The sequence below is a fragment of the Zootoca vivipara genome, chromosome 3 (assembly GCF_963506605.1).
Source record: "Zootoca vivipara chromosome 3, rZooViv1.1, whole genome shotgun sequence".
NCBI lineage: Eukaryota > Metazoa > Chordata > Lepidosauria > Squamata > Lacertidae > Zootoca > Zootoca vivipara.
Genome location: NC_083278.1, coordinates 143,452 through 158,317, shown reverse-complemented (window position 1 = coordinate 158,317; position 14,866 = coordinate 143,452). Strand labels below are relative to the sequence as shown.

Here is a 14,866-nt window from a genome sequence, read left to right as displayed (position 1 = left end):
TCTTTATATTTCAACCTATTCTCATCCATATTTGTCCTTTTAGGTTTCTTTGCCTCAAGTGGTGAGATCCACCTAGGAGTTCTCCTTTCCAGCAAATCCTTATATCTCATCCAGACATTAAACAATGATTTCCTAATTATATGGTTTTTAAAACCTTTATGCAATTTCACTTTATCATACCATAGATATGCATGCCAACCAAATGCATTATCATGACCCTCTAAATCCAACAAATCATCATTATCTAACAAAAACCAATCTTTCAACCAACAAAAGGCAGCAGCTTCAAAATAAATCTTTAAGTCCGGCAGGGAAAATCCTCCTCTTTCTTTAACATCAGTCAAAAGTTTATATTTAATTCTTGGCTTCTTCCCCTGCCAGACAAATTTAGACAGTATCTTCTGCCATTCTTGAAAACATTTCATTTTATCAACTATCGGTAGGGCCTGAAATAAAAACAACATTATTGGCAAAACATTCATTTTAACAGTTGCTATTCTACCCATTAAAGACAAATTTAACCTCGTCCATACTTCCAAATCTCTCTGGATTTCTTTCCATAATTTCTCATAATTGTCTTTATACAAGTTCAAATTTTTTGACGTCATATTAACTCCTAGATATTTCACCTTTTTTACACACTTCAGTCCTGTGCATTCCTCTATATTCTGTCTCTCTTGTAATGCCAAATTTTTATCCAATACTTTAGTTTTCCCTTTATTCAGCTTAAAACCCGCCACACTGCCAAATTCTTGAATTATCTGCAGTGCTCTCACTGCACTCTGTTCGGGATTCTGCAAAGTCAATACTAAATCGTCTGCAAAGGCCTTTAACTTATATTGTTTCGAGCCCACTGTAATCCCTTTGACTCCTTCATCGCTCCTTATCATATTCAGCAAAACCTCTAGGACAGAAATAAATAACAGGGGGGAGAGTGGGCACCCTTGTCTTGTTCCTTTCTCAATTCTTATCTCGTCTGATACCACATTATTCACAATAATCTTCGCTCTTTGCTCAGAGTAAATACCGGGACCAGACAAATGACAAAGTTTTAAAAGATTGGAAGAAATTTAAAATGTATATAGGGAATGTATTCGATAATTAGAGTTTGAATATCCAGGAAAGTAAAGAGGTTAAGGCATTAGGGAAACAATAGAAGATTAAAAGTTTGAAATTAGGGTAAATGATATGAAGATGAATTAATTTGGAAGATTTAAAGGGATTACATGATGGGAAAGAAAGATGATTTAGAAACTGCTATAGAAGTTTATAAAAATGAAAATCAGATAGTAGGGAATTGGGGAAGCCTGAAGACAATGAGTATTAAAATGGATGAGAAATGATATATTTTTCTGTTAGATGTTGTTTGATTTTTGTATTTTGTATTTTGATGTTTTTGATGTGTGTTGTATTTTGTATGTTTGTTGAAAAAAGGATTAATAAAAAATATATTAAAAAAAAAACCAGAAGTCCATACTGCTGCCCTTTACTCCCATTGCAACAGCTTAATCTTACACATAATCTGGGTGGCAGGTCTGCAGCCAGGTTCAAGAGAGTTTAATAATGGTTTAATGATTAGTTTGAGACAGTACCTAGCATAATATATATGCTGCTCACTGCAGTTGCAAGACATCATCCTTGGCCAAACTGCACTGTAGGTTTCATTATAACCACTGCAACAAAAAATTGCTTGCTGAAACGAAATGGATTGGACAGAGCCGATTCCAGCGTTGTTCCTCTTTATCCTTATGATTACCGTTGTTTTGAAACTGGGCATTTTCTGGAACAAGAGCTCCCAAAATCTTCCACCAGGACCGAGGCCTTTACCTGTCATTGGGAATCTCCACATCATGGATCTGAAGAGGCCTTACAAAACCATGCTAAAGGTAAAGATCCTGGTTCTTCCCAAGGCAAGACTAAATGGTACTGGGGCAGCCCAGCCAGATGGGCGGGGTATAAAATTATTATTATTATTATTATACATTTTGTTCTTTTAGAGCCTATAAATCTCACATCCCCTTTGTGTGTTACAGAACATCCTCTTATCTTTCCCAATAAATAGTCATAGGACCCAGTTTCAATTTATAACTGGTAATTTGAACAAGGTGTCTGGGAGTGTCTGGTGTCAAATCACATTTGACTCTGCCTCCATTTTCAAGGATGCAAAAGTTCCGGTGCAAACCTTGCTTAGCCCAGCCACCTCCTCTTTCTTAACTAGATTTGAGAGGTGCCATTAAATGTATAATCACTTTTATCCTTACAACTGCCTATTTTGTTCTGGTTTCCTGAGCATTCCTAGCAAATATTTGTGCTGCTGCAACTGAATAATAATAATAATAATAATAATAATAATAATAATAATAATTTATTAATAATTTATTATTTATACCCCGCCCATCTGGCTGCGTTTCCCCGGCCACTCTGGACGGCTCCCAACAGATTAAGAACATGATAGAACATCAAACATTAAAAACTTCCCTAAAAAGGACTGTCTTCAGGTGTTTTCTAAAAGTCGGGTAGTTGTTTATTTCCTTCACATCTGATGAGAGGGCGTTCCACAGGGCGGGCACCACTACTGAGAAGGTGCTCTGCCTGGTTCCCTGTAACCTCACTTCTCGCAGTGAGGGAACCACCAGAAGGCCCTCGAAGCTGAACCTCAGTGCCCTGGCTGAACGATGGGAGTGAAGACACTCCTTCAGGTATACTGGAGCGAGGCCACCTAGGGCTTAAAAGGTCAGCACCAACACTTTGAACTGTGCTCAGAAACGTACTGGGAGCCAATGTAGATCTTTCAAGACCGGTGTTATGTGGTCTCGGCAGCCGCTCCCAGTCACCATTCTAGCTGCTGCATTCTGGATTAGTTGTAGTTTCTGAGTCACCTTCAAAGGTAGCCCCACGTAGACCACATTGCAGTAGTCCAAGCTACAAGAGCATGCACCACTCTGGTAGACAATCTGCAGGCAGGTAGGGTCTCAGCCTGCATAACAGATGGAGCTGATAGACACAGAATTGACCTGCGCCTCCATGGACAGGTGTGAGTCCAAAATGACTCTCAGGCTGTACACCTGGTCCTTCAGGGGCACAGTTATCCCATTCAGTCCTCCACACCTGCCCGCTACCTCCCCTCCCAAAACACTACTTCTGTCTTGTCAGGATTCAACCTCCATCTGTCAGCCACCATTCATCCTCCAACCGCCTCCCAACACTCACACAGGACCTTCAATGCCTTCACTGGTTCTGATTTAAAAGAGAGGTAGAGCTGGGTATCATCCGCATACTGATAAACACCAGCCCAAACCCCCTGATGATGTCTCCCAGCAGCTTCATATAGATGTTGAAAAGCATGGGGGAGAGGATGGAACCCTAAGGCACACCCACTAGTGAGAGCCCAGTGGCCTGAACACTCATCCCCCAACACCACTTTCTGAACACAGCCCAGGAGAAAGGAGCGGACACTGTATAACAGTGCCCCCAGCTCCCAGCCCCTCTAGACAGTCCAGAAGGATGTCATGGTCGATGGCATCAAAGGCCACTGAAAGATCCAGCAGAACTAGGAAACAGCTTTCACCTTTGTCCCTAGCCAGCCGGAGATCCTTGACCAGCGCAACCAAGGCAGTTTCAGTCCCATGATGAGGCCTGAATCCCAATTGGAAGGGATCCAAATGGTCCCCATCCTCCTGGTCCTCCTTCAGGCATGCCTGGAGTTGTTCAGCAACCACTCGCCCAAGAATGGAAGATTTGAGACTAGGTGGTAGTTGGCAATATTGGCTGGGTCCAAAGATTTGTTTTTTTTACTAAGCAGTTTTATAACCACCACTTTCAGTGGGTCCAGGAAGGCTCCTTAACAGAGGAAAGCCTCCACCACCCTGCAGAGCTTTTATGAGTCAGGAAGGGCAAGGATCAGGGAGACATGTGATGAGTTTCACTCATCCAAGCAGCCGGTTCACATCCTTGGGGGTAAACTGATTTGAATTGAACCCATGCAACTTGACTAGAGAGGACTCTAGCACTATCCCACCCCGGTCCTGCTCCCATGGTGGAGTCTCCTGAACTGGGCGAAAGGGCTGAGCTGCTGTATTATGGGTCCAGCACTGTTGAAGCTACAGCTATTAGTAGCAAATGTCTTGAAGACCATTGTGGCATAGACAATGCGCTCTTACTTTATCATTATGTTATTTGGATTCTGTTTTGCATGGTGATTGGCAAAGATACAAAAAGTGAATTCATTCCACAAAATTACTATTCTTAAGGCATATGTTTTCAGCTCAGTCTAAGGCACAATAACATGGAAGATATTTCTACCAAGTTCAATAGTAGTTATTGAAAAAAAACTGAACAGTCAAACTGTGCTACTAGATTCTATGGAGTGTATAAAATAGTCCTTACTCTTAGGTAAATGTGCAAGCTAATGCAATCTTGGTTCTGTCAGAGATGATTTACATTAATATATTCTTTGGGGTATGCCAGAACTCTGTTTCTCACTTTTTCTTCTGTTTAATTGCAGTTGTCAAAGCAATATGGCCCTGTCTTCAGCATCCAAATGGGACCCCAGAAAACTGTGGTGTTGACAGGATATGAGACAGTAAAGGAGGCTCTGGTTAATCAGGCGGACGCATTTGCAGACAGACCCATCGTTCCATTGTTTCATGAGCTTTCGCAAGGCTTTGGTGAGGCACTTCCCTTTCTATTGGAACTGCTAATGCTTGCAAACACTCACAGGTCCCACCAGGCGAACACAATCCTTTCCCAAGAAATGTTTTGTAAGATGAGTGCTTGCAAAGCAAGTCAGCAACATCCAATGTTTCCTGTGGGAAAATCCTTGTGAATTTTTAAAACAATTTTAGTGCCTTTGACATTGACAGAGTATCTGCAGGCATTAGGCTGAGATTGTTTCACAAAAAGTGTCGCCTGTGGATTTCTGCAGATCAAGCTAAAATTTTTAAAAAAGTAGACCAGCTCAGCCTTTTTTGGTCTTGACTTTCAGTGGATCAGTGGGCCTCTGTTGAAGAAACATTTGAAGCAAACCTTTCCCATTCCCACCTTCTTCCAAACAGTCACATTGTAGAGCTGGGGAGAATGGGACAGGAGAATTGTGAATAATAGTCACACAGAAAAGTAATGGCACACACCAAGGAGAAACTCACTGACCATTTTCTGGCCCAGATTATACAGAAAGGAGAAAGGAAGGAAGGCATAATATCTATCCATGGAATACAAAGTAACAAGCTGAATTCTGCTGGGACCCCTGACATGAACTAACCACCCTCTATTCTACACTTTGCAACACATAATATTGATCAATGTGTTCTTAGGTCATGTTCTGATGGCACAGCTGCCAGCTACTTTGTCAAAGCTCAGAAGTCTGAGTCTGAATGAGAGAATAGCTGGGATCCATTCTCAGTTCCATGGAGGAAATGCAGACCATAATTTATTGATTCTGTATTCAATGGCCATGCAGACACGAAACCTTTCTTCCCATCTCTTCAGGTGTAATTCTGTCTAATGGTGAAAACTGGAAAGTGATGCGGCGGTTTGCTTTAAGCACATTACGGGACTACGGAATGGGAAAGAGGACCATAGAGGATAGAATTGTTGAGGAATGCAGTGTCCTGATAAAGAAATTTGAATCCTACGAAGGTGGGTTGGTGTTTTCCTCTGGTGCATAGCTACACTTCCATAGTTTAAAGGTGCCAAGAGTATCGTGTTACATATTCCTAACTTCCAGAAGTACAGATCCCAGGGTTCCCTGCAATTGGTCTGTTCCTGTAATGTGCAGATTGTACTGCAGTAACTCCTGTGACTTCCAAGCATTTCTTAGCCCAGCTATGGCCACATCCAGCAGTAATTAGGATCAGTTTCTTTCATAAATGAGGTCTACACATAGGTAAGCTGCCAGTAGAGACTTAAGGCAACAAAGTGCAGACTTGAAAACAATGCCCTTTCCATACTTGGAATTTCATCAGAATATTTTTGTTTAACTGTCATATTTATGTATAGGAAACCCATTTGAGACCACCACAATTATGAATGCAGCTGTTGCCAATATTATAGTGGCCATACTACTAGACAAGCGATTTGATTATGAAGATCCCACATACATAAGACTTCTGAAGTTGATCAATGAAAATGTCCAGCTTTTCGGAAGCTCTTCAGTCACGGTAATCTATTTTTTCCAATTAAAACAAACAGTTGATTGTAATGACATTGTATGCAAAGTGAGCAGGACAACCTGTTCAATATTGTTCAGGATTTACTACAAAACACAGAATACAGTATTGATATCTTGAGAAACCTGGTGGTGATTCAAAATATGTAGAAAACTCAGACAGTACAATCATCCCGTAACTATAACAAAGCCTCTTTTGCGCACAACCTTTCCGGCCTCACTGCCATCGGGACTCAAGGAAGAAAAAGTGATAGTTGTTTCCATGATGGCTCGGGGGGGGGGCTTCGAAGGGCAGATCTCCCTCTCTGAAGATGAACCTCCAGAGGAGAACCATCATAGCCTATTATCCCGGGGTTGCACATAAATTACATTGTCCTGAGGTAGCTTGCCCCCCATTCCAAATACCATTCAAGAGCTTTGTTTTGTATTTGGGCAGCCATGCTTTGAGAGACGCTGTTGAGAGAACAGCACTGAGCTTTCCTAATGTCTCTTTTCTTTTTCCACATTTTTATCTTTTCAGCTGTATAACATGTTTCCTGCTCTTGGTTTTCTTTTGGGGGCTCGTAAGACTGTCCTTCGCAACAAAGATGAGCTGTTTGCCTTCATAAATGCCACCTTCATAAAGCACCTCAGAGATCTGGATGAAAATGACCAGAGGAGCTTTATTGACTCATTTCTTATCCAGCAGCAAGAGGTAATAGAGTCTTTTAAGTTGGAGCAGAATAAACGTTGACATTTTCAATTCGTGTTTGCAGTGAATGTTTAAGGAGTGGTCAGGAAGTCTCACTTCAGAAGGGACCAACCTGGCATACTTCCCTCCATTTCCCAATAGTCAGCCATTGTTAATGTGTTACAGAAGTTGCCTCTGCAGGGGCAAAGGTTCCGGGCTCACCTGCATTTCTGGGGGGGGGGGGAACCAGATCAAGAAAATATGCAATTATAGATCATTATGTTGTGATGAGAGGTAATCAAGTCATAAATATTGGTTGCCAGATCCCCTTTTGATACAAGGGGGGGGATAGAACCTCATGTGCTCAAAAGAAGGCGTTATTCACACCGGAGGAGATAGGAGACTTTGAGGGTGGAGAGGCATCTCACAGCAAGGAAAAAAGATTGGCCCAGGCACTGCATAATCAGCCTAAAATTAGGGCTTCAGTTCTTTTGACCATTTACTAAGATTGGAAATGAATATGAATTGGAATATCTGTTTATTAATTAATTAGCACCCAGAAAAGGAAACAGGTGACAACAAAGATCTAAATAACAAATTGGAAATTATTTCTAAAAGCTTAAACTAATTACTGATCGATTTGAAAAGTTAAAGCAGATATACAGGCCTGAATTTGCTTTTAACTTTCAGTCTACACTGCCTGTAAAACCGTTTTCTTCCTGTCTTTCCCGTGCTATGCTGATTGGGAAACAAAAGTGAATTCTATCTGCATCACAAGTGCAGCAAAACTGAGACGCTTAAGTGGGGGGGGGGGTTGTCTCATAAATCATGGCAAAAATAACTGACTCCTTCATTGCTTCTTGAATATATATATATATATATATATATATATATATATATATATGAATGCCTTAATGAACAGCTAGCACAGTTAAGAGATGAGATGTGTAGAAAGTTTGGAGAGATTTGATCAGGGAGGCAATTGCAGATGAAATTAATCTCTAGAACCTTTGGGGAAAGACTTGGACTTTTCCCTGCCTAAATGGGAGACAACAGCTTTACAGCTGTATGAAGGGATGAAAGAAATAAAAGAAGCTGTTGAATATTTTGAATAGTACTGTAGTTATATACATAATTGGCAGACAGAGATGCAGAAGACTCATTTTCTTCCTTTTCTTTAGTTTTTCTTAGCTTGCTTTTCCTGTGACTTTTAATCATTGTTAGTTCTCTGTAAGTTCTATCTATATGTATGTTTCGTTTTTTGAAGTTACATATTTTGGATAAATGAAGATACCCACAGAAAGTTGATGGACCAAAGATTAAAGGATCTGTGTGAGATGCAGAGAGGATCCCTCAGGGTGGGAAGCTGAGGAAAGAGGTGGGAACTGGGAGGGTTCACTCTACTGGGTCTGGAATAAGGGTTAAGGTGTAATAGATAAAGAGCTTAGAATTATTATCCTTTCTCCTACTTTATATTTTCTCTTTTAAAAAATTATCTTCTTTTTTGGTTTCTAGTTTGTCCTGCTGCAAATTCACGGCAGTCTGAGGCTGAGCTACTTTTAGATAGGCAAGAGGGCCATTTCGGAGAGTAGGTGTTGTATGAAAGCGGGAGGGGGGGGGAATGGTAGAAAGGAGAATTATTGGATGCTAAGATCCAAGTTTTGGGCAAGTACTGTTTAGTGAGAGAGCTCCAACATAGATTTAAAAGTCACAAAATATGGAGCAAAGTAATAGTGAAAATATAAGTTGTTGAAAAGCATCATTTAAACATATGTATCAAATAAAGCTTCTAAACAGCTAAGAAGTTTTAATGTTATTTCCCTCTGCTTTTGATCCTCTGCCTCACTTGTGAATTTGCTGATTGTGATGTGAAACTGCATGTCTGCGCCTTTGTGAGAGAAAAAAATGCTAGGAATGCTCAGTATAGTGAAAATCCTGAAAAACACCCCACTGCTGGTTGGTGTCATGCAGCAACTATTGAAAGAACAATTGGAAGAACTCCCTCCTCTCTTTACTCCCCTCTGGCTCCCAGCGGGACAGGCAGTAATTACAACCAGCAAGTCTATCGGTGTTACTCTCCAACAGGGAGGCTGAAGGGAGTTGCAATCTCCAAAATATGGAGGGCACCACATTGTCTATCTCAGGAAAAATGGTGGGGGGACATGGAGTGCAAAGAAGAGCTAGAACAATTTCTATATAACTTACTGTTTATTATGTACAGTATACCCTCACCGAATTGCATTTACTGGACACATTCAAAACATCATTTTATCAAAAGAGATCAAAGAGCCGTTATTCTTAACTTTGGATGGAAGCCCAGGACTTTCAGCAGAAGGAGGGGCCACCAAGAGAGGACTGTCTTTTAAAATAATCTAACAGAGGGAAATATTGAAATAACCCCCCCCCCAGTGTGGTCATCAGACTTATAGACCTGTTAAAAGAAGATTGGGAGTGACATACTGGCGACTGATTGAGAAGACAAGAACAGTTAATCAGAATTTGGAAATTGGAAATCAACAGACAAGAAAGCATAAAACAAATTAAAGAGACTATCTCCGAAACCCAGGACATGGGGAGTCCTACCTTTGAAATTTGTTTGAACTTGGAATATATAATTGGTAATATTGTATATGATTTGATATGATTTTATGTTATTTGGTAATAATTGGAAGATTTCTATTGGAAAATGAATAAAAATTGTTTTAAAATAAATAAATAAATAAACAAACAAACAAACAAACATTATGCCATCACGATGGCATAGTCTGGAAAACCTGGGATCTCTCCTCACTACTTAGAGATTGGGGTGATGTGCAATGATACTTTGGCTCATCGGGTCCTGTCAGGTATTCATTTTTATCTTTGCACATTAAATTTTCTCACTCCATTCGTTTTAACCAGTTCATATGTTTTGCAACCCAGGAGGAGAAGAAGAACAAGACGAATGCATATTTCCACAACGAAAACTTAAAAACTGTTGTGGCCAACTTATTTGCTGCTGGCATGGAGACCACTTCTACCACACTGCGCTGGGGACTGTTACTAATGATGAAATATCCTGAAATTCAGAGTGAGTGCTTTTCATTGGGTTGGTGCCCATTATTCTGAGATATCTTAATTTCAGTTATATGTAACAATTAAAGAATGAAAACATTCATAATTGTTTAGGCCAGCCAATGGAGGGGAGTGGGTGGTCACATGGTCCACCGCAACCCCGCCCCACTGGGAAGTGGAGCGGCTTTCTAGGCAAATAACATTCTGTGGTTGCATACATAAATATTTTTTTATAAATTTCTATAAATTGCATACATAAATAAATTTCTAAATATTCTATACTAAATAAATTTCTAGATAGTTCTGATCCCATAATTTCCAAAAGAAAAGCTTCTGGTTTCTTAAACATCTTAAACATCTTTTTTAGTTCATCATATATCATTTCCCAGTAAGCTTTAACCTTATTACTAGACCACCACATTTGAAAAAGATACCTTCTTTCTCTTTACATTTCCAGCACATATGCATTTTGGGTTTATACATTTGAGGCAATCTACTAGGGGTTAGGTACCATCTATATAACATTTCCATATAGTTTTCTCTTAAACTATAACATTCTGTAAATTTTATATCCATGTTCGATAAACTTTCCCATGCATCCATTTCTATATTATTACCAATATCTATTGTCCAGAGCATCATTGAAAATTCCACTTGTTCATCCTTTAGATATCCCTTTAACATTACAGTTTAACAGGTCTCTTTCTAGGTGTGATGTCCCCCCCCCCAAAAAAAACACCATATGTCCCAAAGCGTTAAACATATAAAGTCCCAGGAGACTTTATCATATGCTTTCTCGGACTCTAAAAACATTAAAGCTTCCCGGTTTTCATTTCTCACTACTAAATATTCTATTACATCAGTCATGTTTCTATTATGATCTTTCATTTGTCTTCCCAGAAAAAATCCTGCCTGATCTTGATGGATCACCTCTTTTAATACAGTTTTCAAGCTATTCGCTAATATGTCCATCAGGTCCAGGTGCCTTCCCTAATTTTGCCTGTAGAATTGCTTGCTGCAATTCAATCATTGTGACAGGTCTATTCAGAAATGACATTTTATCTTTTGGTATCTTAAGTAGTCTGCTGTCTTCTAAATATTTACCAATTTCTACATTACCTCAATTGCCTTGATACGGTTCTCTAGAAAAACTCACAAATTGATCGCGCACCCCCCCCCCCCCCGATTTTCCACAACTCTATCTCCTACATTTATTCCATTAATGTAGGTTTTTATTTGTTTCTTCTTTATTTTCCAAGCTAATAGTTTCCCCAGTTTCTTGGACACATATAACATCCAAGTCTAACTTCCTTACAACATGCTCAATTTTATTCATTTAGTCTTATTATTTTGCATATTTACTTTTCAAGTTAGAATTTTCAAAGCCATCTTGTTCCCTATTTATTTCTCTTTTGCCTGTACCTTTGTTGAATCTTCCGCTTCCTGTCCAGCTTCCAGTCCAAATGCTCTTTCTCCAATTAACTCTTGCCCATATTTTCTCCAAAATTTGTCTGGTTCTGTAGGATCCTGAAATCTTTGTTTTCTACGTTTATATGTAAAAGATACCACTTCAGGATATTCCCAGTGGTGATATTTTAATGATGATCCTGGATGAATTTCTCTCCATCAGTATATCAGGCATATCAGTATATCAGGTTGTGGGACCCAGGTGGCGCTGTGGTTAAACCACTGAGCCTAGGGCTTGCTGATCAGAAGGTCGGCGGTTCGAATCCCTGTGACGGGGTGAGCTCCCATTGCTTGGTCCCAGCTCCTGCCAACCTAGCAGTTCGAAAGCACCTCAAAATGCAAGTAGATAAATAGGGACCGCTACAGCGGGAAGGTAAACGGCGTTTCCATGTGCTGCTCTGGTTTGCCAGAAGCGGCTTTGTCATGCTGGCCACATGACCTGGAAGCTATACGCCGGCTCCCTCGGCCAATAATGCGAGATGAGCGCGCAACCCCAGAGTCGGTCACGACTGGACCTAATGGTCAGGGGTCCCTTTACCTTTACCTTTAGTATATCAGGTTATTGGCTAAAATGTTTGTCCTGTTTAAAAAAATACCTGTATCACATTCTAGAGATTAAATATGTGAGTCCTGGGAACTGGAGAACCAGTTTATGGCAATTCTATGCTGGAGAGATTAATATTTTGAGAGACATAAGACAAAGTCAAAGAGATAGTCTTAGCAGAAAAATTGATGCTTTTCTTTTTCTTTTCCCCAGTAAAGGTCCAAGAAGAAATTGCAAAGGTTGTTGGATCTTCTCAGCCAAGAATTGAACACCGAACAAAAATGCCTTATACAGATGCCGTGGTCCATGAGATCCAGAGGTTTGCCAATATTGTCCCAACCAACCTGCCACATGCCACGGCTACAGATGTTACCCTCAATGGCTACTTCATTCCAAAGGTGATCAGTTTGATTGAACGGCTGGCTACTAGTTACAATATATTTTAAGGCTTTCCTGGGAGTAAGCCCCATGGGGCATCAATGCGGGTGACATCTCAACAGACTTGTATAGGATTGCACTGTAAGCATGCAATCTACCCTTTGGAAGCTGTCAGGCATCAGCTTCAACCCGTTAAGGAGATCTCAATGGGAAGGAGAACAAGTTTGGAAAACACACCATTTCTGGTGGGAGATCATGGTTTGTACGTTAAAGTTTGTCAAACTAAAGACATTTCTCAGATGAACTCATATCTCATTTCTCCTGCACTCAATATTTATTGTACCAGAGACATATGCTTTATTTTAAAACAGCTCTTGCTTTGCTTTTACAGGGGACATACATCATACCATTGCTGTCCTCTGTTCTGCATGATGAATCTCAATGGGAGAAACCACATAAATTCTACCCTGAGCATTTTCTCAACTCTGAAGGAAAATTCGTAAAGAGAGATGCTTTCATGCCTTTCTCCACAGGTAACCTCCCCTCCCCCCTGTGTATTTCTGCAATGGGATGTTTTACATGCCTGGAATGTAGCCTATTGTGCAAAGGAAAGAATCACATCAGTTGCTGTGGCCATTTCTGCCACCAGATCTGGCCACCATTGGTGTGTGGCCTCTGCAATGTTGCTCACCAGGGAACGTGGCCCACAGGCTGAAAAAGATTCCCACCCCTCTCCCCCAGCTTTCAGCATTCAGGATGGCTCGTATTTGGAGCTCATAATTCTTTTAAGATGGGCACCATGAGCTGTTATTTTATCTCTACATTTTGGTCTGCTTCAAAGAATTTGGGATGTTATTAAACAACTGCTAAACCCAGTTTTCCTTCTGCCTGTGCTTCCTTACAGGACGGAGAGCATGTTTAGGTGAGACTCTTGCCAAAATGGAGCTCTTCCTCTTCTTCACAAGTCTCCTGCAGAGATTCACCTTCCAGCCACCCCCTGGAACTTTTCAAAAAGACCTCGATCTTACTCCTGCTGTTGGGCTTACAACATCGCCCATGCCCCACCAGCTCTGTGCTCTGCCACGTTTCTAAGACTCACAAGTTCCTGGGTTGCTTATCATACCTGTGTGTGCAATGTGAGCCCTTTTTTAAACACCCCTGTTCAATAAGGGTATTTGGGTTGAGTAGCCTACGAGTAGAATTGGTCCGTGCTTCATCACAAACCTTAAGTGCCTTTATCTGCCATACTGCCAAATCACGTGAAACTAGCATTAGAGCATCTCTTACTTAAAACCTGGCCCTGAGTTCTTATGACACTTGGGGCATAGAGATCAACCTACAAAGCTGGTTCATGTATTCCCATGATAACATATACAGTGGTACCTCTACTTACGAATAACTCTACTTACGAATGTTTCTACTTACGAACGGCGCTCTGTCCGCCATCTTGGATGCGGTTTAGATAGGATTTTTTCTACTTACGAATTTTTAGATAAGGTTGCTTCGACTTTCGATTTTTTCTCCCAATGCATTCCTATGGGATTCGACTTTTTTTCGACTTACGAATGTGCGTTTGGAACGCATTAAATTCGTAGGTAGAGGTACCACTGTACCTTCAAAGATCTTGAAGAATCATATTCCCAGGCAGATGTGCAGAGAATTGTGACCAAGACGATAAAGGGTCTGGAAACCATACCTTATGAAGAATGGTTGAGGAAGTTGGGCATGTTAACTTCTGTGGCTGCAATGTATTCAGATTCTGAACTGTATTTGTTGTTGTCAGGCAATGGCTTTGTTTCCTCCTGGTTCTTTAAAAAGTCTGTCATAATAGATGTGGCAACTGGATTTGCTTCTGGTATCTCCATGCTGTCAATTAGTTCAGTGACTTTCTGCTTCTGGCTTAGGATAAAGCAACCATCTTCCATCTTCTCTCTGTACCTGAATGAACTTTCTCTGAGAGTCTGGGTGGCTTAAGGGTTCCCTCATCAATGGAATATTGACTAGTCATACCAAAAATAAAAATGGGGAAATGTGTCAAATTCAAAATTAAAACTCAAATCTCCACAAGTGGAAAAACTCAAAACCTTCTATGCCTAGCTATTGCTCTGAGACGGAAGTCACCATGTGTTCACCAGGAAATCTCGTAAGAAAATCCAGCAACATCGACTAAAATACTTTACATTTTGTCTTATCTTGGACCCATATCCTTTGTAGAAATGTATTTAGACACTACGAGAGGATGCACTTCTTAGTTATCATCCTTCCTTGCTCACATTGTTGCATGTCATACGCACATATAGGGTATAGAAAGGTATACCCTAATGCCGCCATGTTAAACAGTTTCAGGATGAAAATGAATAAAAACTATGGTATGCTAAAAAGAAAAATATCTGTGAGTGTTTCAATGGGAGAAAGTTCTGGAAATTCTGGAAACTTTCAAACTAAATGCAGTTGTCTCTAATTAAAGTTGAATAATTTAATCTGCAAATGATTTTACAATGTTGCTCTCTACTTCCAGTGTAACAGATTAATTTATACATCATCTGGGTGACAGGTCTGCAGCCAGGTTCAAGAGAGTTTGAATTTG

The 14,866-nt window shown here is 40.4% G+C and overlaps 1 protein-coding gene across 2 annotated transcripts; it reads left to right on the top strand.

Annotated features, from left to right (window-relative positions):
• Positions 1 to 1,609: 1,609 nt before the first annotated feature.
• On the top strand, positions 1,610 to 14,651 carry LOC132591136 (cytochrome P450 2K6-like). Of its 2 annotated transcripts, XM_060272292.1 has the most exons (9): positions 1,612 to 1,886; positions 4,505 to 4,667; positions 5,488 to 5,637; positions 5,998 to 6,158; positions 6,687 to 6,860; positions 9,759 to 9,906; positions 12,115 to 12,299; positions 12,671 to 12,812; positions 13,184 to 14,651. In XM_060272292.1, the coding sequence occupies exons 1-9, from the start codon at positions 1,704 to 1,706 to the stop codon at positions 13,369 to 13,371; spliced, it is 1,494 nt and encodes a 497-aa protein (XP_060128275.1). In that variant the 5' UTR covers positions 1,612 to 1,703; the 3' UTR covers positions 13,372 to 14,651. The 2 variants fall into 2 exon arrangements, with proteins under 2 accessions (XP_060128276.1, XP_060128275.1); XM_060272293.1 differs by lacking the exons at positions 12,115 to 12,299; positions 12,671 to 12,812; positions 13,184 to 14,651 and adding an exon at positions 10,791 to 11,038 and having other exon boundaries at positions 1,610 to 1,886.
• The last annotated feature ends 215 nt before the right edge of the window (positions 14,652 to 14,866 follow it).